Source organism: Scyliorhinus canicula, chromosome 15 (genome assembly GCF_902713615.1).
Source record: "Scyliorhinus canicula chromosome 15, sScyCan1.1, whole genome shotgun sequence".
Lineage (NCBI taxonomy): Eukaryota > Metazoa > Chordata > Chondrichthyes > Carcharhiniformes > Scyliorhinidae > Scyliorhinus > Scyliorhinus canicula.
In genome coordinates this window covers 8,223,939-8,250,807 of record NC_052160.1, presented here as the reverse complement: position 1 = coordinate 8,250,807, position 26,869 = coordinate 8,223,939, and the positions used below count along the sequence as shown (strand labels likewise).

The 26,869-nt window shown below is 48.4% G+C and overlaps 1 protein-coding gene across 1 annotated transcript in view; it reads right to left on the bottom strand.

Annotated features, from left to right (window-relative positions):
• Positions 1–26,869, bottom strand: part of mapk8ip3 (mitogen-activated protein kinase 8 interacting protein 3) — a 212,436-nt gene that overhangs the window by 160,535 nt on the left and 25,032 nt on the right. Inside the window, exons 2-4 of the mRNA XM_038820875.1 lie at positions 10,973–11,093; positions 7,224–7,294; positions 1,573–1,667 (exon numbers count right to left, since the gene is read on the bottom strand). Coding sequence (XP_038676803.1) covers positions 1,573–1,667; positions 7,224–7,294; positions 10,973–11,093 — 287 coding nt within the window. The remainder of the gene's footprint in view (positions 1–1,572; positions 1,668–7,223; positions 7,295–10,972; positions 11,094–26,869) is intronic.

Here is a 26,869-nt window from a genome sequence, read left to right as displayed (position 1 = left end):
ATATCTAATAGAAAGTCAGTTTGATCCAGAGTCTGTGCTGAATTAACCTTTAGCTAGGAGTTAAAAGGTGCTACAGGTCACCTCGTCAATGCTGTGCTAAGGAATACCAAACTGGGTAGAATTCCTGCTCCTCTTTAATGCTTATACCTAGAAGTGAGAAAAACATGAGTGTACGTGCACGTGTGTGAATATTGAATGACGATTAGCTCTGAATGCTCCTTCTCCCACGAGTACTTACCGCCAAAGACGGCACATGAAAAATGACTACTTGGGCTGGGTGGGGCACATGAGGTGATCAGCAACTGTGGAATTATTCCCAAATAGGAAATCAACGGGGAAAAATGGCAGAACGAATTGAGGTGAGAAAAACCTTCAGCGAGTAACTTCTTTCAATCTGTTCAGTATTTAACAATAAGTATTTATTAAACTTCAGTCCGCACTTTTTCATTTTATAACTGAAGTCAGTGCTTACGGACTAGAATCTACCAGTATTTGCATAGGCAATTAACCTATGCAATGTCGCTGCTATTACTGCATTTCAAGCATTTATTTATTCAGGCTGATTCAAGCACTCCCCCAAAGAATCAATTAATGCAATAAATAAGAACGTTAGTATAATACTATCTACAAATTGTGCATACACAATGCCTGATGCCAATTCTTTTGTTATCCAGAGGAATGAACAAGTGCCCCAAACTGATGCCATTATGATTGCCTTTTCCTGCTGCCAAAATACACCTCGCTTCTATTCATTACCTTCCCACAGCAGCGCTAGATCATGAAGCAAACAAGATTCCATTCATTTCTTTTGATGGAAGCCTACTTCACAAATGCAATTTTCCCTTCAGGCTGTTACAGTTTCTCAAATAATCCGTCTGCATCTACGTTATCCAGGTTTTTCAGCATTTCGGAAACATATTGTCACATCTTGACTCAATCCTCCAGTCACACATGCGAGACTGTTATTCTGGAGTAGGCTTTCGACCCGCTACCCTGGTGTGACTGCCTGGTGTTCCAGCACCAAAATTATAACCAGGCAGTTTTTCCAGGTGGATAATCCCCAAGATTAGTTTCACACCTGGGTGTAGAGTTTAAAATCTATGCCTCTGTCTTACTTAAACTGGAAACTTTGTTACGATTCCTGTTTGTGTGTCAAACAAACTATCCTGCACAGTTTTGACACAATAATGACACAAAGGTAACATAGTTGCTTGACCTGACACAATATTGATGTGGCCATCAATGATAATGACACATTCCCCTGCCAGTCAATGCTGAGGGTACAAGTTCCCTCGCTCTCTGAATTTAACAGTCTATAAAAGCTACTGAAACAACGCGCTACAAAGCTGGGTCTCCAATTCTACTTCCCCGACTGAATTCTCAACGCAAATTACCCAATCAAAAACTTTATTCTCATTGATTCAGGCTACTAAATCAGGTAAACCAGAAGGATTTTCATAGCATAACAGCGCGGTCCATCATTACCTTTTAAGCCACCCCCTGCACACCATCAAACAACCCAGCACCTGGAATCTACCACAGCAAAAACTCATGATTTGACGCATTCCTTACTTGTTCCTCCCAGTCATCGTTCCATCGGATTGGGCATTCCCGCCCACTTGGTGCATCTTGGATCGTTCTATGTGTTCCACATAAGTCTGTATCATCTGAAAGATGAAAGAACAATTTAGACACAGCAAACAAGGGGAGGGTAATTAAAAACATAGCTAGTCGAAATGATAGTACAAATCGTCTCAGCGTTCTATCCACATCATGTGGTGGCAGCCAGTACGTGCTACAGTTTTGATGCATAAAGCACAGCACCAGATCCACAAACGGCTGAGTGGAGGTGGTGTGTTTCAGTTCACTCAAGAGGATCAAAGTTAGGATGGAGACGTACACTTTTACCCACATGTTATAGTCCGGATCCAATGATCGTGATGGCAGAGGCTCCAACGTTCTTTCCGTCACTTGGCTGACCAGGAGTCTCTCCCACTCTTACCACCTGCTATTGACCTCTGCAGGAAGGATTGACAAGTTGATACTCAACCTGTCTGGCCTCATTATGAACGCACCTTCCTTGGACATTAAGTCCTGGGGTGGGAATCAAACCCGGAGCATCTGGCTCAGAGGAAGGATAGCTACCCACCGCGCCACGAGACCTCCTTCAGGAGAAGCCCATTAGTTTATTTTTAAACAAATGTTTTTCCACTGCAGTCATTTACATCATTTATCTTCTCCTCCTCCCCCAACTCACCCAACCTCCTACTCCGCAGGCCCCCAAGCAATCACTGAATGAAGGGAGCTGCCAGAACCAACAATGCCCATTAGGTATTTCTTGATTCAAATCAAAATGTGGTCAATCACAGATCGAAGGTCGCGATTAACAAAGCTCTGCAATTTGCAAATCTCTCAAAACTGCTGTCAGCCAGGGAACCAGGTTTCAAATCATAATAGTCTTCGCATTGGCATTGTTTTGAAGCAGAAGGACAAATTCTGCACATCAGATAAAAATAGACCCTAAAAGACACCAGTGCTTCATATTTTAATAATTTTTCTGCTATCATATGTACAACATGTATGATATTTAATGTATTGCTGCATAACAGCGCACAACCAGACTGATCTTTCCAACAGGATTGATTTGGCCTACTTCACCCTATCAATTTAACCTATTCTGGCATACAGGCTAATGTCAATACACTCAGGCATGGCTGGTATGGAGACACCGAAGAACCAATATGCTGCAATGCAGAATAAACAAGTGCAGTTGTACTCACAAATCTGCTACCCGGTCTACTTGTTACCATGAACTATGTTATCGGGGAAAACAGAGCAGAGGCTCTGATCTTACTGACAGGAAGACAGCAACATCTGAACAGCTGGGAAAACTGATCTGTTTTGTGCCAAATGTACCAAAACCCATCCCAAATAGTCCTTGCACCTCACAGGCTTTGCAAGAATCTTGGTCCCCAGCAATTCAATGCTGCAGCTTTAATGTTGGTACAAAATTATCAAAGGGCCTGGCTGGATATAGGAGGTAATTTATTAAACGGTTCAACCATATCGCCTGCCATGCTTAGTATTAGGTAGAGTAAATGTAATCAGTGGAAAAGTGTATGAACTGAGTCAGCTTTATCGATTGAGCAGGATAGCATGTGGATGAAAGGAATTTAAGACCAAACAAACTCATTAGGATAGAAATGAAGGAAACATTGACAAACAGGAACAACAGCTGACTAACAATATCCCTAATGTTATGCACTGATGCACCTTCTAAATAAAGAACTCTTACCTGTAAACACGGGAAGGTGCATTCATAACATGGCCAAACAGGTCGAGTATCAACCTGCAATTCCGTCCAACACACATCAGATGGCAGGTGGCCAGAGTGGGAGAAATTCCTGTTCAGCCATGAGACGGAAAGATCCATCACAAAACCATCACCAAAAGGAAGTTGGAGTCTCCACCACCACCATCCCTAGCCTCCGACTACACCATGCATGCCAAACTGTATGCTGCCACAGCAACTGAGACCCCCTGAGTAATTTGTAACCACCTGTATTCACAAATCTGACCCAATCAAAGATACCCAAATCCATATTAAGGGCGGGATTTTTCACGCACCCCACTGCGTGTTCCGTGGTGATGGAGGTGGCCCGACATTGGCCGGTGGCGGGGTTCAATGTGGGTTTCCCGTTGAATACACCCCTCGCCGCCATGAGACTAGCAGTGGCATCGGCAGAACCGGGGATCTTATAGAAGCATATAAAATTATGAAGGGAATAGATAGGATAGATACGGGCAGGTTGTTTCCACTGGTGGGTGAAAGCAGAACTAGGGGGCATAACCTCAAAATAAGGGGAAGTAGATTTAGGACTGAGTTTAGGAGGAACTTCTTCACTCAAAGGGTTGTGAATCTATGGAATTCCTTGCCCAGTGAAGCAGTTGAGACTCATTCATTAAATGTTTTTTAAGATAAAGATAGATAGCTTTTTGAAGAATAAAGGATTATGGTATTCGGGCCGGAAAGTGGAGCTGAGTCCATAAAAGATCAGCCATGATCTCATTGAATGGCGGAGCAGGCTCAAGGGGCCAGGTGGCCTACTCCTGCTCCCAGTTCTTATGTTCTTATGAACAACCTGCTGGCGTGAACAGCCGAAAAGCGGCAAACAATGTGGTTAAAAATGTGTACGGGTTACAGATTGGGAGTATTTTAGTTATGGAGTTAAATTGGAAAAGCTGAAGTTGGTTCTCTTTGGGGAAAGGAAATTGAGAGGAAATTTGTGTCAAGATTGCAGCAGGCTTAGAAAAGGTGGGCAAGGGAAAACTCTTATTAGCTGATGGTACAAAGACTAGGCTGCAATGATATGTATATAGTCAGATTAGTGAAGGGTTAATAATTCCATCTCTGCGTAAGTCAAACACTAGAGGGCGGTACTACTCCTCTGTATTTAAGACAGCCTCTCAGGGAATTCTGGGAGAAGCATGGTGAGAAGCACAAGGAGAAGCTGAGAGCAGAGTGAATGTTAATTAGAGATAGCACGAGGTTCGACCATAGTGTAGTTAGTGACTAGGTAGAATATTGAATACTGTAAGACAGGTTCAATATCATTTAATTATCAGCTGTAGCTCAGTAGAGTGTTTGAACTTCATTTAATGAGTGGTGTAATAATAAATTAGTTTTGTTTCAATCTTTTGATTGGTATATTCTTTGTCAACACTACACTGGGTCATTCTGGAAGAAAAGACAAAGAATGCAACATATTACCAATCATGGTAATATGACATAGGGAACACAGAATTAAGGTCTTGGACGAGAGGGAATATGAGGAAGAACATTTTTGCGCTATGAGTAATCACGTGGTACACACTGCCCGTAAGGGTGAGCACAGTAAGAAGTCTTACAACACCAGGTTAAAGTCCAACAGGTTTGTTTCAAATCACTAGCTTTCGGAGCACTGCTCCTTCCTCAGGTGCCTGCATCTCCACACAAGGGTGGGGGAAGTGGAAACAATCAATGATTTCACAAATAAATTGGATAGACACTTGTAGGGCTACAAGGTTGGAGCAAGGAAGTGGGATTGCCCCGGATGCTCCTGGGGAGCCAGCATAAACATGATGGGACACATGGCCTCCTTCTGTGGCTGTAAATGGATCTATGACTTTGATTCTATGTGCGACCAAATATATAAGGGCTACAGGAATGTATTTCACATCTGGGTTTTTTTCCGATTAAGGGGCAATTTAGCGTGGATAATCCACCTAGCCTGCACTTCTCTGGGCTATGGGGGTGAAACCCAAGCAGACACGGGGAGAATGTGCAAACTCCATACGGACAGTGTCTGTAACACAGTATGACCAGAGTTACCTCACAGCAAGATACAGAATTCACAAATGAACGTAAATCAGTTTTATGCTCTTCCTCGGTAACTCGACAAAGAACTGCAGAACTCCTGCCCAATATTGACATTCCTGATTCACACCCACGGACAAAATGAGCTCTCTACAACCTGAAGTCAAACTATTTAAATTTCTCCTTGCGAGTTGAGAACGCAGTCAGAGCTCTGTTCCCGATGCAATGTGTGGAAAACTATGTTTCTTCAGTTATCAAACTCCCTTCTATAACTTACTTAAGCTCAACCATGTTTCCACCTCGATAGGATATATTGGCCAGTGTCAGGTTCAGTCAGAAAACCAGGCGCGTTGGACACATTTCCCAATGAGATCTTCCCACACTTTGCCATTCATTTGGATGGGGGGGGGGCGTATTTCAGGCCGTGATTGGGAGGGGCGGGACCTCATCATGCCGGCAAGCCCAGCTTCACAGAGAAAGGGTGCCCCAAATTCAAAGTGAAATTAAAGAACCCCCCCCTCACCCCGAACATTGATCGCCAGTACTGGGATCCTCCCAGTGAGTTGCCCTTCATGCCATGCCACCTAACACTGGGAGTGCCATGTGCCAAGTTCCCACCCTGGCATTGGTGGATCGGACATGATAAATTGCCCTTCGTGTCCAAAATTGCCCTTAGTGTTGGGTGGGGTTACTGGGTTATGGGGATAGGGTGGAGGTGTTAACCTTGGGTAGGGTGCTCTTTCCAAGAGCCGGTGCAGACTCGATGGGCCGAATGGCCTCCATCTGCACTGTAAATTCTATGAAACTATGAAACACCTGTCGACGTGATGTAGCATGTTCCCAGAAGATTTGGCATCAAGTCGATTTCGGATATTCAAGTCTATTTAAATGCATGGTAATCAGGTCCACACCCTCGTTGGGCACGGACCTGATTATGTCTGCTGGGAGGGCCCGGGAAACATCGCAAAGTGTTTGGCGGCGGATACAAATCCAGTTTCAGGGTTCTCCCGGTATTTTCCCGACATGGTGGGACTTGCATCGGTGGTAACGTGGCTGGAAAATCGCCCCATTGCCAACTTCATTCCGGAGCACTAATCTGATAAAACAGATCAACTCCCGGCTACAGAATCCCCAAAATTCTCATCTCGTTGGTATCAATGGATTGAAAATCTGGTGGGTCCCATTGAGGATTTACCAACAAGCAATGAAGGTCAAACTCAACTCCATCGTGTTTGATGGATCTTACAGTGTGCGAGTCAATTCCTACCAGAGAATCTCAGGTTACCCTGGAGTAACAACCACACCCTACTTCAACGCTGCTCACAACACCCATGCAGTTAGAATGAGTTCCTAATCTAACCCTGAATCAAATGGCAATGGTGTGTGATAGGGAATCTGAGCTGTTGTGGCAGCATACACTTTTCCATGCAAATTGTCGTCTGCAGCTAGGGATAGTGATGCTGGAGGCTCCAATGTTCTTTCCGTCTCATCACTGACCAGGAGTCTCTCCCACTCTTGCCTCCTGCCACTGGTGAATGTTGGAAGGGTTTTGCAATTTGACCATCCACCTGTTTGACCGCGACCTGAACGCACCTTCCTTGGCCATCAAGTCCTGGGGTGGGACTCAAACCCAGAACTTCTGGCTTGCAGGCTGTGCCATTACCCACGATGCCACAAGGTGGCGCCTGTATTAATTACTTTGCAATAAATATCAGCTCCCCCCACTTAATGTATCTCAGATTCCCCCCTCCCCCCCGCGGGGTAACATTTAGCCTCTAACTCAGTCTTCTTCTAGGACCAGTCATCAAAAATCAACTTTCCGTATAGAATCAGTTTGGGTATGGGTACGATTGTCTGGACTCTTTACCTCAGTGTGCCTCAGGTGTAACGCGTTGTATTCCTTCTTCATGTCCGCTTCCCTCTCCTCCAATCTGGTGACTGCAATAAAGAGCAGAATCAATCACATGACTTAATGAGTTCCTAATTATCCCGAGTGTTGAAAGAACCCCATGTGACAAAGAAAATCAGAGAAAATCGGACAACCGGAGAAATGAAAAGACATTTCAGGGCTGGAAAGTTCAGGATTAAATTCAAAGACGAGTAAAGAGAAAGAGACAATTCTGGTATGCCATTTTTAATCCTGCACCTCCCTGTGAGAATTTCACCAGAGAGAAGAATTCAGCCTCATTGTTCCATTTTCGTCATTTGCACCAAGTTGAATTTTTCGACCGATCAAAAATAAGGATGATGCAAATTTCCAAAGAATCTCCAAAGAGGAATCACATCGGATTTGAAACCATAGAATCCCTACAGTGCAGAAGGAGGCCGTTCGGCCCATCGAGTCTGCACCCTACCCAAGCCCACTCCCCCATCCTAGCCCTGTGATCCTACCTATTCTGCACGTCCCTGTACACTAAGGGGCAATTTTTTTTCTCATGGCCAATCTTCCTAACCTGCACATCTTTGGACTGAGGGAGGAAACCGGAGCACCCAGAGGAAACCCACGCAGACACGGGGAGAACGTGCAGACTCCGCACAGACAGTGACCCAAGCCGGGAATCGAACCCGGGACCTTGGCGCTGTGAGGCAGCGGTGCTGACCCCTGTGCTACCATGCCGCCCATTACTGCAGGTCTGACAGTGGGACTGGAGTCAGGTATAGGCAGACTAGATAGGTACGGCAGATTGATTCATGGTCACCATCAGACTTTTGATTCCAGGTTTTTATTGAATTCATTAAACATGTGTATTAACCTAATTTTCTGGGTCCAGCCTATCATGTAAGGAAGTGGATTGGGAGGGGAAAAAGCAAATAATCTGATCAAACACAAGGCAAACTGACAACTGCAATAAAACAGTGACTAAAATCTACGACAAAACTCTAATAGCAAAGTGGAGTCCGAAGTTAGCACGCAGGTAAAGCAGACCATTAGGAAGGCAAATGGAATTTTGGCCTTTATCGCAAAGGAGGTGGAGTATAAATGTAAGGAACATTTACTGCAACTTAGAGGTGTCGATGGTAGGCATGATGTGGAGATGCCGGCGTTGGACTGGGGTGGGCGCAGTATGAAGTCTTACAACACCAGGTTAAAGTCCAACAGGTTTGTTTCAAACACTAGCTTTCGGAGCACTGCTCCTTCCTCAGGTGAATGAGGAAGGAGCAGTGCTCCGAAAGCTAGTGTTTGAATGAGGAAGGAGCAGTGCTCCAAAAGCTAGTGTTTGAATGAGGAAGGAGCAGCGCTCCGAAAGCTAGTGTTTGAAACAAACATGCTGGACTTTAACCTGGTGTTGTGAGACTTCTTACTGTGCAACCTAAGAGGGTATTGGCAAGAACACATCTGGGGCACTGCGTACCATTTTAGTCTCCTTACCCAGGGAGGGAGATACTTGCATTGGAAGCAGTTCAGAGAAGGTTGACTGGGCTGATTTCTGGGATGAAGGGGGTTTTCTGATGAGGAAAGGTTGAGCAGATTGGGCCTGTGCTCATTGGAGTTTAGAAGAGAGGTAACCTGATTGAAACATCAGGTTCTGAGGCAGCTCGACAGGATTGACGCTGAGAAGATGTTCCTCCTTGAGGGGGAAATCCAGAACTAGGGAGCGTAGTTTCAATCCAATTCGGGGTGGAGATGAGGAGGAAATTCTTCTCTCAGAAGTCCACTATTCTTTGGAATTCTCTTCCACAGAGTGCAGTGGAGGCTGGGTCACTGAATAGATTCAAGGTTGAATTTAACAGATTTTGGATCTATAAGGGAGCCGGGCATTATCCAGCCATGATCAGATCAACCATGAACTCATTGACTGGTGTAACCAGTTCAATGGGGCCAATGGCTTAACTGTGCTCCTATTCTTTCTCTTACAAACCTGTACACACTGCTACCACTGTGGATCAGTGATGGAGGGAGTGGGTGGGGTGTTAATCAAGCGGGCTGCAATGTCCTGGATGGTATCCAGCTTTTTGAGTGTTTTTGGGGCTGCACTCGTTCAGGCAAATGAAGAGTATTCCACCACATTCCAGACTTGGGCTTTGTCGATGATGGACAGACTTTGGGGAAAGTGAGGAGGTGAGTTACTCTCCGTAGAATTCCCAGCCTCTGACCTGCTCTTATAATCAAGGTATTTATATGGCTGGTCCAGTTCGTTTCTGGTCAATGGTAAATCCCTGGATGTTGACTGTGGAGGATTCAGCAATGCCATTGAATGTCAAGAGGAGATGGCTTGATTCTCTTTTGTTGAAGATGGTCATTACCTGGCACTTGTGTGGCACAAATCTAACTTGCTACTTATCAGCCCAAGTCTGAGTGCTGTCCAGGTTTGCTGCATTTACACATGGACTGGTTCAGCAAATGGTGCTGTACATTGTGCAATCATCAGCAAACAACCCCACTTCTGATCTTGTGATGGAGGGAAGATCATTGAGGAAGCAGCTGAAGATGAGTGGGCATCGGGCTGTGTTCTGTATGACTCAAATGAAGGTATTCATGGTTATAGGAGGTCAATCAACTCAGTCCCCGGACATCACTGCAGGAGTCCCTCAGGATATTGTCCTAGGCCCAACCATCTTCAGATGCTTCATCAATGACTTCCCTCCATCACAAGTACCTTAAGTAGTATGTTTATTTTGTCTGCACAGCCATTTTCATTTGTATTAACACTGCTGGCCATCCGAGGAGCTGCCCATTCTTTTCAGCATGGCAATGGCAGGTCCCAACATGGCTGTCATCTGCCTTTGTTGCTGGCACTCAGCAGGCAGCTCCTGCCCCCTGAAGGACTCGACACCACTAATTGGGCATCAAGCTCACTTCCAACAGGCCCACTAAAATCCATGCTGATGTTTCCACCATGGCCTAATGAATGTTTACAATAAAGTCAAAGATTTGCAAATCGTTGCCATTATTTGCTTCTTTTGCCCTTTTTTTGCAGCAAGGTTGGATATCCTTTCACTGGTCAGAGGATTAGAATGCTAAACAATTGTGTGCTGGGATTTTCTTTCCGGTAGTGAACACAGTCTCTGACACCTGTACCCTAACTCACACCAAGTCCACTTAACCATTCCCTAAGCTTGCTGAGCTACACCGAGTCCCAACCTGGTGAGGTGGCAGAATTAAAGTTCTCGTCCTGGTTTCCAAATGCCTCCATGATCTCACTACTCCCCATCACTGTGGCCTCCTGAAGCCCACAGCCCAAGCTTTGGAACTGCATCCCTAAAGTTCTCTGCCACTCCCGCTCTTCCTTTCAGAGGCCCCTTGAAAACCGACCTGTTTGACTTAAGTGTTGCTCACCTGTCCTAGCATTACCTGATGTGGCTTGATAATTGTTCGATAATGGCTCTTGTGAAGGGTCGGAGGGCATTTTAGTATGTTAACGGTGTTATATAGATGCAAGTTGTTGGTGAAAAAAAAGAAAAAAAAAATGAAAATCGTTAATTGTCACGAATAGGCTTCAATTAAGTTACTGTGAAAAGCCCCTAGTCGCCACATTCCGGCGCCTGTCCGGGGATCGAACCATGCTGCTGGCCTGCTTTCAAAGCCAGCGATTTAGCCCAGTGAGCTAAACCAGACCCTGAAGTGTCAAAGTAGGATATACTGCCTTCCACTGCTGCAGTGCATTCTAAACTTACGTTGGTCTGCATAATTCTTGGATTTGAGTTCCAGCTGCCTGGTCTGTAGCTCCAGAGACTCCACATGCGTCTGAAGTTCCTTTTTCTCCTGCTCCAGCGCATCTTCAAACTCGATAAATTTCTGCACACAGACAAAACGGGAGAAAAAGATTGAGAATAAGGGCGGTGAAAAAAAATATTCACAAAGAAAACCACAATCTACATTAAAATGGTAAACTCTCTTTGTTTATTTCATAAATTAGTATTTTTGCTACAAAAGAGTTTATAGTAATCGTGTTATAATTCAGATTGAAATTGCTCAACCCAGAAATAACGCTCGTTATTTAGGTTCCTTGAATGAAACATATCAAATATTTAAACTCCATAAACTCAGCAGAGGAGAATAGCTACTGAATAACATGCATTCCCCTAGCAACCACATTGCTACCAATCAACAGGAGACCTATGTCAACCAATTGAAATAATTCACACGTTCACAGACATGGCAACATTCGCAAAACCAATTTTTTAATAAATTTGCTTTGAAGGCTCTTCGCGTCCTCTATAATGTTGCAAATTGCCACAATATCTCAGTTTGTTTCCCCAAGTTCAAGAGTATGGCACATCAATTCATTCCTGCTTCAATTCCAAATAGACAGAAAACAAGCTGGAGGTGCATCGGATACAACTTTCCCCAAAAGGCAGACTTGTTACTGTGTTGTCCCTCAAAACTAGCCCTTGTTGGTTCATAGGATAAATGTAGCCAATGTGTCCTGTAGATATTTCAGATCGTAGTAATTTCATAAAATTAAGTATATCAGAATATATAACGGTGCTTGAAACAACGTCATAAACAATGAGTAGAATAAAATAAAAAGTGTACCATATCGTGCAGCACATTGCCTGTATTCTGAAGAAATAAAGGGCGTGGTCTACCCGAAGGGGGACAGAGTCCTGTAGCGCGAGAATAGCCGGGTGTTTCCCGGCGCTCAGGGCGCCAAGACATACCCCACCATCTAACGGCCATCCAGGTAGATCAGGGGCCTCAGCGGGGAACTCCCTGACGAGGCCGCACTTACCTGTCACCTCTCGCCTGATTCCTCAGTGCAGCGCGAGGTCGGGACACCATTTATTAATGGTATCCCCAACACCTGAGCCCCCAACGTGACCCCCAAATGGGGTTACTGGGTTACGGGAATGGGGTGGAGGTGTGGATTTAAGTGGGTGCTCTTTCCAAGAGCCGGTGCAGACTCGATGGGCCGAATGGCCTCCTTCTGCACTGTAAATTCTCTGATTCTATGAATTGCATTCACTTCAGGGTTGCTAATCAGTTTCTCAATCAGGGTGCCTCCATCTTTCCATCATTAAAATTTTAATTCCTCGAATTAGAAGTTACATTCTATCTAAAACATATAAATTATTAACTAGATAGTCACAACAGTAAAAAAAAAGATTCCTCGGAACAGTAGAAACAACAGATGGGAGCCTAATTCAGAAGTGGGGGTAGAATTGAGATCAAATTGGCTTTGAACTGTGGAACATGGGAGGAGGGTGAATAGGGCTAGGGTGGACGGTGGAGGTAGTGACCATCAATGTGAACTGGAGATAGGGAAGAGAAGTGTGAGCTGGATTTTATGGCATACCCCCCACCCCACCTCCCCAGATGTGTTTCCGGGGGGGGGGGGGGGGGGGGGGGGCATGTAAAATATGGCATTGAGCTAGAGAATCAGCCATGATCGTTCTGAATGGCCCAGTAGACTCAAAGGGCCGAATGGCCTTCCCCGGCTCCTATTTTCTATGTTTCTTGCTGTTGCCTCATGCAGCATGTTATTGCTATAGACATAGAATTTACAGTACAGGAGACCATTCGGCCCATCGAGTCTGCACCGACCCTTGGAAAGAGCACCCCAAACCTCCACCCTATCCCCATAACCCAGTAACCCCACCAAACCTTTTTGGACACTAAGGGCAATCAATTTAGCACGGCCAATCCACTTAACCTGCACATCTTTGAACTGTGGGAGGAAACCGGAGCACCCGGAGGAAACCCACGCACACACGGGGAGAATATGCAGACTCTGCACAGACGGTGACCCAAGCCGGAAATCGAACCCGGGTCCCTGGCGCTGTGAAGCAACTGTACTGACCACTGTGCTACCGTGCTGCCCTCAAGAAAAGAATGTCGTACCACACTGTATCATCATGTTCTCCAGACCAACTGTTCTCTGTTGCTGTCAATACAGAGAAGGTTTACCAGACTGATTCTAGGGATGGCGGGGCTGTCATATGAGGAGAGATTGACTAGGTTGGGATTGTTCTCGCTGGAGTTCAGAAGAATGAGGGGGGATCTAATAGAGAATTATAAAATTCTAACAGGACTAGACAGGGTAGATGCAGGGTAGATGTTACCGATGATGGGTGTGTCCAGAACCAGGGGTCCCAGTCTGAGGATTCGGGGTAAACCATTTCAGTCAGATACAAGGAGACATTTCTTCACCCAAAGAGTGGTGAGCCTGTGGAATTCATTACCACAGGAAGTAGTTGATGCTAAAACATTGAATATATTCAAGAGTCTGCAAGATATAGCACTTGGGGAGAATGGGATCAAAGGCTATGGGGAGAAAGCAGGATTTGGCTATTGATTTGGATGATCAGCCACGATCGTGATGAATAGCTGAGCAGGCTCGAAGGGCCAAAAGGCCTCATCCTGCTCCTATCTTCTATGTATCTATGTATACAATAGTTTCTTGAATTAATATTCTGCAAAAATATACATATTTACAAAAAAATGTAAAATGTCTGTTTTCTTTAAATTTAGCCGCTGTGCGTTTAGGGCGATGAAACTCCATACTAACTTCCAAGTTCATTGTCAGCAAATTATTTTAATGCTCCTCTTTGAAGGGCAGCTATAAAATCTCTACTCTGTGATTGAACAGGCCAATGACCTTTAGACTGAACAATCAAAGTTGAGTGTAGATACTGTTACCATTAAATATTCATTAAACGTGGGGTAGGGGAAGGTGTCGGATATCTGCCAGGAACTGCAGGAGGCGGAGGAAACCCCGGTGGAGGAGCTCACGGGCAAGTGGGAGGAGGAGCTAGGTGAGGAGTTGGAAGCGGGTCTGTGGGCAGAGGTCCTGGGCAGGGTTAATTGCTCCTCATCATGTGCCAGGCTCAGTCTAATTCAATTTAAGGTGGTCCACCGGGTACACATGATGGCAGCGAGAATCAGCAAGTTTTTTGGGGTAGAAGACAGTTGTATGAGGGGCAAGGGCAGCCCTGCAAACCATGTCTACATGTTTTGGGCATGCCCGGAGCTTAGAGAGTTCTGGCAAGAGTTCGCGAGGGCAATGTCCAAGGTGCTTAACACACGGGTGGTGCCGGGTCCAGAGATAGCGATCTTTGGAGTTTCAGAAGACCCGGAAGTTCAGGGGGCGAAAGAGGCCGACGTCTTGGCCTTGGCCTCCCTCGTAGCCTGGAGACGGATTTTATTAATGTGGAGGGACTCGAAGCCTCTGAGTGTAGATACTTAAACGGCATGGCTGGGTTTCTCAGCCTCGAGAAAATAAAGTTTGCCTTAAGAGTGTCTACCCTAGGGTTCTCTCGGGGGTGGCAGCCGTTCGTCAACTTTATCGGGGAAAATTAAAACGTCAGCAGCAGCAGTAATCCCGGGGGGGGGCGCTTCATTGGGATGGTGTCGGAAGACTGGGTCGCGTGGGGTAATGTCTATTTAATTGTTAATGTCTATTCTCTTTTTACACAATGTAATGTTCACTCTAGTTTGTTTTGTTATTATTGTTACTACTGTTTTATTATGAAAAATTCTGCAAAACCTTAATAAAAATACTTTTTTTAAAATATTCATTAAACCGTCACAAAGTTCTACACCATGTGAGAATGATCGTTGCTGCTAAGTATTATTGGAGCCTCAGAGCCTACAGCTTCTTTCAAAACAATAGAAAGAGAAGGACAAACCCTTATCCCCAAATAATAAGTAAAGACTGCCATGTGGCATTGTTAATATCCGAATCAGTTGGCAAATTCAGGGGATTAGATTCGCTGTGAGTTGGGGACCTGGTTGATTTATTGTGGTCCATCACTCGTGTCACACAAAGATCTCTCCCGTAGCTGTCCCACTATTTTTTTTTTTTTAAACTCAGTGAATTTGTATATTAATTACCCATTAAATTTTCTAATGACGGCCAATCAAAATCTCTGGCTCAGAAAGAGAACAATTTAAAAATGTGGAGTCTCATTCCTTCAAGCAGTGAAATGAAGCGTGGGTGAATTGCGATCTGGATCACGCCCACACACCCAGCAGGTATCACCACGCGATACCCGCCCACAATGACACTTAGGGCTGGATTGATCCGCCCTGCCCGCCGCAAGATCGCCACGTACAACACAGAGAATTCAATATTTTATGGGCCTGATTTTCCTGCTTCATTGCACCTGCTGCAGATCCCAAAACGGCTTTCCCACCAAGTGCCCAATGTGATCTGAGTCACACCCTCACTGGGCATGCTCCAGATCAGCATATTCAAATGAGTCTTAAAAACTCATTTGGGCATGGCGAATAAAAGGGGGGCTTGAAGGGGTGTATGAAAGGTGGAGGCATAAAGAGGTATGAAGGTGAAGAGATGAAGCTGGCAAATGATGGGGGGGGGGGCTGAATGACCCCATAGAAGAAAGAGTATGCTCACTTTGGTGGGGTGGGGCGATGCTGAAGATGGATGTTGGGCGTTAGGGAGAGAAGGATGAGGCTGGGACCCCCATGACGCAGATATTGTGATACGGGAAACGTTCCACCTCCAGGGTCGAAAGTTGGGGGTGTTGCCCATGCCTGCAAGGGGGGGGGGAATGTCCATGGGTACGGGGTGTGGAGACCTTCAACTTAACTCCGAGATCTGGGCACCCTTTATAAAATAATCTTAATAATAATAATCTTTATTGTCACAAGTAGGTTTACATTAACACTTCAATGTTACTGTGAATATCCCCTAGTTGCCACATTCCGGCACCTGTTCGGGTACACTGAGGGAGAATTCAGAATGTCCAATTCACCTAACAGCACGTCTTTCGGGACTTGTGGGAGGAAACCGGAGCACCCGGAGGAAACCCACGCAGACACGGGAAGAACGTGCAGACTCCGCACAGACAGTGACCCAGCAGGGAATCGAACCTGGGACCCTGGCGCTGTGAAGCAACAGTGCTAACCACCTAACCACTTCATGCCCATCTGAGGAGCCGATCTTGCTGCCGTCTTCAGTTCCCCACTGCAGAAACAATTCTCAGTGTGGGTACTTTCAGTGAGAATCTCCCCAAGCTCCAAAAAAAATGACGAAGCATGGGTGAATTGCAATCTGGATCACGCCCACACACCCAGCGGGTATCACCCCGCGATACCCGCCCACACTGACACTTGGGGCTGGATTCATCCGCCCCACCTGCAGCAAGATCGCCATGGGCAAGACACTGACAATGGATAAATCCATTGACCTCGGGCAGAATTCTCCTGTTGCCAGGCGAACGTGGCCGGAGAATCCCACCTTTTGTCATTTCTTGGGAGAATTGTGCCCTACATTTTTTCCTTTCTTCGTCTCTCAATCCAATCTTTCCTTCTCTCTTTTATACCTGATTTGACTCTAATTGACATCATTCCTGTGTCTTTCTCAATTCCAATTAAGGAGACACGCTGTGGTCCCATCATTCACTGTATCCTAGGAAACCCATTGCCTCGTCTTGCCCATATCAGTTCACATTCCCAACCTCTTACACAGCACACTGAAATCCCGAGCTGAAGGGTAAAGGTAAATGCCTAATGGAGTCTCTCATGTGATGCCCCACTCCAGCAACTTCCCGCCCCTGGATATAACCTTTCACTCAAGTGGCAGGGATGGCAAGAATTGTAATGTAATCACTGATAAATAGGCGGACGGAAAACAACCAGACGGGTGAAAACAATTAGGCTGGGATTTTCCCCAGAGTCGGGAGCGAACTCGGTGCCATGAGGCAGCAGTGCTAACCACTGCGCCAACGTGCCACCCACGTTTTGTAATCTAGCGCCAGATTTTCTTTACAGATTCGTTGATTCACCAGAATCTTGAAAATGGCCGGCGGCACGTCCCCCCTTTCCAACAATTGCCTTTTCCATTCGGGGGGGGGGGGGGGTGCCCTCAGCACAGGGCGGGACACCCACACGATGGGAACCCACACCCAATCAGCAGGACTATTCAAACCGTGCCACGTTCAAACAGATCCCATTTTTGCCGGGGCCGGAGCCTTATCCCGGAGTGTGGGCGTTACAAATCTTGAGAGGAGGTCACAAATGCTTTTGACGGGTGGATAAGATCCGTGACAAAGTCAAGCTGTTTATTTTTCTGGGGTCCCTCTGCTTTGCCGCCCATAAAGTGCTTCTTGAGGAGTTGCCACTGTGTTAATCAATGATTTCGAAGGCAGGACATGTCTCTTTGCTCCTGAAGCAACAGAGATATATAAAAAGGAACATTTGAAATCTGGTTCAAATCACACAAAGCATGAAGGGATTAAAAGTTGCTGAAGAAAGGGAAGGACATTTTCCGAATATTTATGTGGTATTTTTTGGAGCACAATGAAAAACGTGCCAAAGCCCATTATCACCAAGCTAGATCCATTCCGAGAAATCTGGAGGAAAAAGAGCAACAATAATGCTCCACCCCATCCCCAGAGCAGCGTCAGACTCATTCCTCAGGCTTGTAGCTGCAACAATTAAATTCTATTTCTAACCAAAACTGAAATGAATGCTGATCTTTCAGACACATTATAAAGAAAGTGTTTTGTGGAGATTCCGCTTTCAGAAACTGGCGCAGAGCAAATAATCTCAGTTTATTAGCATGCTAAAGAAACCATCCGCTCCAGGAAGAAATTAATATTTCATGTCCTATTTTGTCAGGGCTCCAGCACTGAAACCTACCCTCCCCCCCCCCCCCACTGTAATCTCAGAAGGCTATTACATCATTAGGCCTTTGCCCTGAACAGCGTTTTCAAACGTGGATATATCTGCAAAGGCACAGTTACAATGGGGAGGGGGGTGCACAGCAAACACTTCACTAAAGCAGCCAGCAAAGGCCAAGGGAGCCTATTGTCTTCTGCGAAGCTGATTCGTATGTGCGATCCGCACTGATGAAACTCCCAGGACACCCTCTGCTGGGAACGCTGACTAACTGTAACCTGGAAAAACCAAGTGATGTGACACGAAACAGCTCGGCAGCTAGGTTTCAATGAGCTGAAGGGCCTTATCTTCTCGGAATACATTTAGTGATTTGCTGACCAGTCTAGACAAATTGCAAAGACACCTTTTACAATCTAGACTAGCCAAATTGCCGCACTACACGGTGACAAAATGGGAGAAACGCCTATTACACACAAAAATAAAGGAACTCTGCCGTTTCCAGTTTCTGCTATTTTTGAAATATGTTGCCATTGGCCTCGGGGGCCCAGCAATTAACACTGATGGGAATTTCCAGGCCTCACTCCAGGACAATCTGCTCAGATAGGTGGGATTGAACAAGGATTTATCTCCAGCATTCAGGAGCCTCGAAGCACTGATCCACCAGCAATCTGCGGCTGAGATCTGGCCAGCAAAGAGGCCCCCTTCAGAAGCACAATGCTGACTGTGGGTGGAACGGGAACCTTTCAGCGAACACTTTGGGATTTGGAATACGTTTCACGTTCACTCGATAGGTTTTCATAAACCGCAGACGGCAAAGAGAACATTTCCCTGCACGGAATAACAGTCCGCACCAACATCTGTCCCAGCCACTTCCGCGTGTTTCCCGGACCGGGGTGGGGATCGGGGGGGGGGGGGGGGGGGGGGGGGGGGGGGGGGGGGTCAATGGGAAATCCCATTGACAAGCGGCGGGAACTAAGAATCCCCAAATGACAAAATGGAAAGGTGGCATCAAGGGATAGGAGGAGAAAGCGGGAATATGGCCTTGAGCTAGAGTATCAGCTACCATCATATTGAATGGCGGAGCAGGCTCGAGGGGCCAAATTGCCTCCTCCTGCCCCTAATTCCCGTGTACAAAGTGAAGTTCCTGAGTTCTAAAACCCCTTCACAGTCCTCGTCCTCATTCTTGTTCTGATGGAACGGTAGGATCTCCTTAGAAAACACAGCAAACAGCCATCCTGTGGTCTCGTGGTAAGAGGCCAGGAGAATTCCCAAATAACTCCATCCCAGTCAACTAACTTTTGCGATGGGAAGTAAAAATGGGAAGTAAGGGCTGGTTTAGCTCACTCAGCTAAATCGCTGGCTTTTAAAGCAGACCACCCAGGCCAGCAGCACGGTTCGATTCCCGTACCAGCCTCCCCGGACAGGCGCCGGAATGTGGCGACTAGGGGCTTTTCACAGTAACTTCATTGAAGCCTACTCATGACAATAAGCGCTTTTCATTTCATTTTCATTTCAAATGCATATTTTCCCATTTAGATTTGGTCCTGTACTTTTGTACAAGAGTGGAATGGGTTTTCCTCTTGTGCAGGCCGAGCTCGCTCAGGTCTCCTGAAGGTGCTACCAAGGGGCAAGCTGTGTATATCCATCACCAAATAATGACCATTTCCACCTCTGGAACATCCCCAACGCAGCCCACCTACTGCTGAAACCTTCGTCCGTATAATTATTAAACTCGAGATTTGATTATTCCTCTCCTGGTTGACTTGCCGCCTTGATATTTCTGTAAGTTTGAGCTCATTCAGAAATCTACTGTCCAACTGCTCAGCGATACCAAGGTCAGTTCACACTCCTGTGAACTGCTCAGCGATACCAAGGTCAGTTCACACTCCTGTGAGCTGCTCAGCGATACCAAGGTCAGTTCACACTCCTGTGAGTGCGGATTGCCACTGGCACCTGGTCTGGCAAAGCTAGTTTTAAAATTCTCATCCTTGTTTTCCAATCCCTCCATGGCCTTACCGTTCCCCATTTCTCTCTGTAACCTCCCTACATAACTTCCCGCCCCCTACCCCAACTCTATCTCCCCCCCCCCCCAACTCTATCCCCCCCCCCACCCCACCCTGTCTCCCAGCCCTCAGAGATGCCTACACACCTCAAAGGCAATGCCTTGACCAGAGACAACTTGCTACTTGCTAACCAATCAGCACATTTTTCTCCTGTACTTAAAAGTAGTTGCGATTATTTGATATTTGGCATTCTTGCATTTGTCCCGACGAGCACAAGACAAAATGTTTCCACGTGTTTATCTTTTAGCAATATGTTAGCAATTTGTTAAATATGTAAATATTATGTAGAGTCTTAGATTGCTGTTCTTATGGCCAAGGCGGATGGGGGTGTTTACAAAAGCCTTGTCTTCCATCATTGTATCTCAAATAAAATAAATGTGGGGTGTAATCATGATTTTTCCACAACAAATGTCAATGGTGAACAGGAGTTGACTCGAGTGGTGCACAGCGAGCAGAAACTACACAGACACGCACAACGCATCCTATCTGGCTGCAGCTCTGGTATGGCAACTGCTCGGCCCAAGACCGTAAGTTCATCACACGAACCTGCCTCCTATTCATTGACTCGATCTACACCTCCCGCTGCCTTAGGAAAGCGGGCAGCACAATCAAAGACTCCTCCTACCGGGTTATTCTCTCTTCCAACCTCTTCCATCAGGCAGGAGATACAAAAGTCTGAGAACACGCACAAACAGACTCAAAAACAGCTTCTTCCCCACTGTCACCAGACTCCACGACCCTCTTATGGACTGAACTGATCTCTCCACACATCTTCACTACTGAGAAGTACTACACTCCTGTATGCTTCACCCGATGCCTGTGTATTTACATTGCGTATTTACGTATGCCCTATATTTTTTTCATATATGGAACAATCTGTCTGGACTGTAAGCAGAACATACTTTTCACTGTGCCTTGGTACACGTGATAATAAACAAATCCAAATGCCAAAGACTAGACAGGCTACTCGGAGGAGACGCCCCTCTAATACAACAGAAAACTAAACTTCAAATGTATAATCTTGAACCTGTTTAATTCCAACAATGCGAGTGTCTGAATTCTTAAATATATCTGGAATGAATGTCATCAATATCCAGCGTCAAGTGCTAGGATTTGGGGAGGTTGAGTCAGGAAGCCAACGCTGGGCAAAGAGTCCCTGACTCCACATTGCGGGAGGAGCAATCACCGGGAAGTGATATTTCTCCACACTGGCCAATTAATGGCCAGAAAATGTTTTAACATTGAAATAAAGTCAGCGGGCATGCTCCCAAGGCTGGAGGACCAACAGGAAGCCCTGTAGATTGGAAGGAGCTGCAGGCAGCTGCTCGAGGTGAAGGAGGGCACTCCCCCCATCTCAGCAACTTCCAAGAGAAAGATTGGCCACGCTGGCCGGGTTACCAATTTGGGGAGAAACCCTACCTCAGGGTGGCCCTAGTGGCTCTGGCCTCGTAGGTGGCGGGGAGGGAGGGAGTGCCTCAAAGTCTGGCCCACTGGTCTGCTGATTGGGGGGGGGGGGGGGGGGGGGGGGGGGGGGGGGGGGGGGGGGGGGGGGAAGGCACAGACTAACTGGGAAATTCTAGTCAGCGACTGATAACGATGCTTAATTGCCCATTCACTTACCGCCCCCTGATCCAGCCTATGGGAAAATGGTTCAGGGGCAGGACCAGCACCTTGGTCAGCAGAATGAATTTGCACACATTTCTGTACTCTTCCCCCCCCAAACCCTCCCCCCCTTTTAAGGGTTAAAATTCTGCCCAATATCTCCGAGGGCTGAAAAAGGGGTGGGAGAAGTTTATAACATTTTAAGAAGTGAATCTAGCACGTCATATTGAGGTGTCACTGATTTAAAGTGACGACTGTATGGACCCTTCCTGTTTCTTTTACTTCTGCGGTTATCATTTTGATCCATGGAGAGTTAATCTTTAAGTCAAGCAGAGGAAGTGAGAAACTGGCAAAACAGTACACTGTGCTATTGGAGATTTTGCTTCTGAACAGCAGAACTCAGACTTTCTGGCCCCCGGGAGATCAATGAATTGGCCAATTGCCGTATTCTGCTCAGCGATAGGCGATGATCGGGTCCTACCCGTGTGAGATAGTTTTCAGAGAACCCAGGAAGGGACAGCTGAGAAAGTTGTGAGCGGCTGTCTCTCACTCTCTCTCTCTCGCTAGAAAATTCTGCCTACCTGCTGTTTTCTGAACTTGCAGAGAACGTAACCACTCGCCGTGTGAAAATAATTCTCCTCGCGTCTCCATTGCTTCTTTCACAAATTACTTTAAACCTGCGCTTCCTCATTCTCAATCCTCCCCCCACCCCCCCCCCCCCCCCCACCCCCACCCCATGGGAACAGTTCCTCCTTCGCTACTCAGTCCATAACCCTCGCCATTTTGAACACCTCTTTCAGGCCCCCCTCTCAACCTTCTCTGCTGCATGGAAAACAATCCCAGCTCCTGCAACCTACGCTGGGTTTTACCCTTTAACGCTGAATTCCTAGCCGAGGTGAAACGAGATCCTCGGAAAACAGGAGGGTGGCCTGTGGTATCATTTTGGTTCAGTATTTTGATTTGGATTTCAAAACAACAGGATGGAGATTTTGAGGCCTTGCACCATCATTGTGATTGTCTCAGATAGAAGACGGTTCAGATTCTTCGCCATCTTCCATCCGTTAATGCACGGCCGTGGGTTCTCAGTCCGCTGTCCACACAAAGGGGCTCACCCAGGCTGTGGAGCCGCCTCCTGCGTTTTGGGAATGTGCATCCTTCTGAAATGGCACAGCTATATCCAATAGTAAAGCAAATTGAATAGTGTGCTGTCGAGATCTGCCACGTTATATTTTCCACATCCCCTCGAGTATTATTCAGCCAGGAGTGCAGCTGCCCTACAATTGAGGATCATTGAAGTTTAATTTTGCCAACCTTTGCTCCAAAACATTATCATTGTAATTATTCACACTATTCATGTTCTACTGAAAATTTTTCAGATACATGGTACATATACTAGAACAGGAAGCGGTTACTTTTCAAGGCATCCTCTTAAAGAGAACGCGATAAACCTTTTTCCATCTGAGTGATTTTCCATTACAGCCTCTCTCGTTATCAGAGTGCAGCCAGGCCTCTGCATTCACACACTGCTGCCAATTTCAATTCACTCTCTGCACAATATCAGGTTTCTTGACCATTAACAAAGCTCTGAGTGCATGTAAAGTCCCGACGCTGTTGACTGCAAAAAGAACCTGGGCACAATCGAGCCGGAAATGTGCCTTCTGCATACGTCCCGAATGCCAAAATCAATCAGATTCAGGAATAGCAACTATCAAAGTGCACGATTTAACAGGGCACGTTGGTCGATTACTGAGCTGTGGAGCATGCCTGTGCCCTCACCCAGTGCGATCATGTACATCCCCAGCAAGTGTCACAGGATAGCGATTAGGGGTTCCCCGCCCCTCACGAGACAAACTCTCGCATTTTGATTGGCTGTGGCAGCTATGCAAATGCAACCATGCATCAATGTATGCAGATGCATCCGCGCATCAATGTATGCAGATGCATCCGTGCATCAATGTATGCAGATGCATCCATGCATCAATGTATGCAGATGCAACCATGCATCAATGTATGCAGGTGCAACCGTGCATCAATGTATGCCGATGCATCCGTGCATCAATGTATGCAGACGCAACCATGCATCAATGTATGCAGACGCAACCGTGCATCAATGTATGCCGATGCATCCGTGCATCAATGTATGCAGACGCAACCGTGCATCAATGTATGCACATGCAACCACGCATCAATGTATGCAGATGCAACCACGCATCAATGTATGCAGATGCAACCATGCATCAATGTATGCAGACGCAACCGTGCATCAATGTATGCAGATGCAACCGTGCATCAATGTATGCAGATGTAACCGTGCAATGTAAATACATCAGAGGCTTCTCGAATTGATAGGGATGGAAGCAGACGCAGGTTAGTGGCTGGCAGCAGCTTAATCACTGACGACCGAGGATTTTCATCTCAGATTTATATTATATGTTGACCCACAATGCCCAAACATTAATAATTGTGTCCTGAAAGTTACTAGGCCGCTTTCTAGCTGTTTTAGTTTAGTTGGTATCCGGGGTTGTGCGAAAGTGCTGAAATGGTGTCGTGTTGGAAAGTGGTTTACACGCTAAATATTTGATGATGCAATTCCAGGCAATTGATTTGACTTCTTATGAGTCGAGCAAAGGCACGGCTCCTTTTTTCTTTTACTGAACCTCCCCGTTTTGTCACTCTTTCCCCGCTCATTTCCACCTTCCCTCTGTTCAAAATTCAATTGCCCAAATTTACCTTGCGTGTAGAATTTGTACCACCTCCTGGACCTCTGTGCATCAGACCCTCTGCACCTCCTGGACCTCTGTGCATCAGGCCCCTCTGTGCGTCAGGCTCCTCTGTCAATCAGGCCCCTCTGCGCCTCCTGGACCTCTGTCAATCAGGCCCCTCTGTGCATCAGGCCCCTCTGTGCATCAGGCCCCTCCTGTGCGTCAGGCCCCTCCTGTGCGTCAGGCCCCTCCTGTGCGTCAGGCCCCTCCTGTGCGTCAGGCCCCTCCTGTGCGTCAGGCCCCTCCTGTGCGTCAGGCCCCTCCTGTGCGTCAGGCCCCTCTGTGCGTCAGGCCCCTCTGTGCGTCAGGCCCCTCTGTGCGTCAGGCCCCTCTGTGCGTCAGGCCCCTCTGTGCGTCAGGCCCCTCTGTGCGTCAGGCCCCTCTGTGCGTCAGGCCCCTCTGTGCGTCAGGCCCCCCTGTGCATCAGGCCCCCCTGTGCGTCAGGCCCCCCTGTGCGTCAGGCCCCCCTGTGCGTCAGGCCCCTCTGTGCATCAGGCCCCTCTGCGCCTCCTGGACCTCTGTGCATCAGACCCCTCTGCGCCTCCTGGACCTCTGTGCATCAGGCCCCTCTGCGCCTCCTGGACCTCTGTGCATCAGGCCCCTCTGTGCCTCCTGGACCTCTGTGCATCAGGCCCCTCTGTGCATCAGGCCCCTCTGTGCATCAGGCCCCTCTGTGCGTCAGGCCCCTCTGTGCATCAGGCCCCTCTGTGCCTCCTGGACCTCTGTCAATCAGGCCCCTCTGTGCATCAGGCCCCTCTGTGCGTCAGGCCCCTCTGTGCGTCAGGCCCCTCTGTGCGTCAGGCCCCTCTGTGCGTCAGGCCCCTCTGTGCGTCAGGCCCCTCTGTGCGTCAGGCCCCTCTGTGCGTCAGGCCCCTCTGTGCGTCAGGCCCCTCTGTGCGTCAGGCCCCTCTGTGCGTCAGGCCCCCTCTGTGCGTCAGGCCCCTCTGTGCGTCAGGCCCCTCTGTGCGTCAGGCCCCTCTGTGCGTCAGGCCCCTCTGTGCGTCAGGCCCCTCTGTGCGTCAGGCCCCTCTGTGCGTCAGGCCCCTCTGTGCGTCAGGCCCCTCTGTGCGTCAGGCCCCTCTGTGCGTCAGGCCCCTCTGTGCGTCAGGCCCCTCTGTGCGTCAGGCCCCTCTGTGCGTCAGGCCCCTCTGTGCGTCAGGCCCCTCTGTGCGTCAGGCCCCTCTGTGCGTCAGGCCCCTCTGTGCGTCAGGCCCCTCTGTGCGTCAGGCCCCTCTGTGCGTCAGGCCCCTCTGTGCGTCAGGCCCCTCTGTGCGTCAGGCCCCTCTGTGCGTCAGGCCCCTCTGTGCGTCAGGCCCCTCTGTGCGTCAGGCCCCTCTGTGCGTCAGGCCCCTCTGTGCGTCAGGCCCCTCTGTGCGTCAGGCCCCTCTGTGCGTCAGGCCCCTCTGTGCGTCAGGCCCCTCTGTGCGTCAGGCCCCTCTGTGCGTCAGGCCCCTCTGTGCGTCAGGCCCCTCTGTGCGTCAGGCCCCTCTGTGCGTCAGGCCCCTCTGTGCGTCAGGCCCCTCTGTGCGTCAGGCCCCTCTGTGCGTCAGGCCCCTCTGTGCGTCAGGCCCCTCTGTGCGTCAGGCCCCTCTGTGCGTCAGGCCCCTCTGTGCGTCAGGCCCCTCTGTGCGTCAGGCCCCTCTGTGCGTCAGGCCCCTCTGTGCGTCAGGCCCCTCTGTGCGTCAGGCCCCTCTGTGCGTCAGGCCCCTCTGTGCGTCAGGCCCCTCTGTGCGTCAGGCCCCTCTGTGCGTCAGGCCCCTCTGTGCGTCAGGCCCCTCTGTGCGTCAGGCCCCTCTGTGCGTCAGGCCCCTCTGTGCGTCAGGCCCCTCTGTGCGTCAGGCCCCTCTGTGCGTCAGGCCCCCTCTGTGCGTCAGGCCCCTCTGTGCGTCAGGCCCCTCTGTGCGTCAGGCCCCTCTGTGCGTCAGGCCCCTCTGTGCGTCAGGCCCCTCTGTGCGTCAGGCCCCTCTGTGCGTCAGGCCCCTCTGTGCGTCAGGCCCCTCTGTGCGTCAGGCCCCTCTGTGCGTCAGGCCCTCTGTGCGTCAGGCCCCTCTGTGCGTCAGGCCCCTCTGTGCGTCAGGCCCCTCTGTGCGTCAGGCCCCTCTGTGCGTCAGGCCCCTCTGTGCGTCAGGCCCCTCTGTGCGTCAGGCCCCTCTGTGCGTCAGGCCCCTCTGTGCGTCAGGCCCCTCTGTGCGTCAGGCCCCTCTGTGCGTCAGGCCCCTCTGTGCATCAGGCCCCTCTGCGCCTCCTGGACCTCTGCGCCTCCTGGACCTCTGTGCATCAGGCCCCTCTGCGCATCAGGCCCCTCTGCGCCTCCTGGACCTCTGTGCATCAGACCCCTCTGTGCATCAGGCCCCTCTGCGCCTCCTGGACCTCTGTGCATCAGGCCCCTCTGTGCATCAGGCCCCTCTGCGCCTCCTGGACCTCTGTGCATCAGGCCCCTCTGCGCCTCCTGGACCTCTGTGCATCAGGCCCCTCTGTGCATCAGGCCCCTCTGTGCATCAGGCCCCTCTGTGCCTCCTGGACCTCTGTGCATCAGGCCCCTCTGCTAATTCCAACTTTG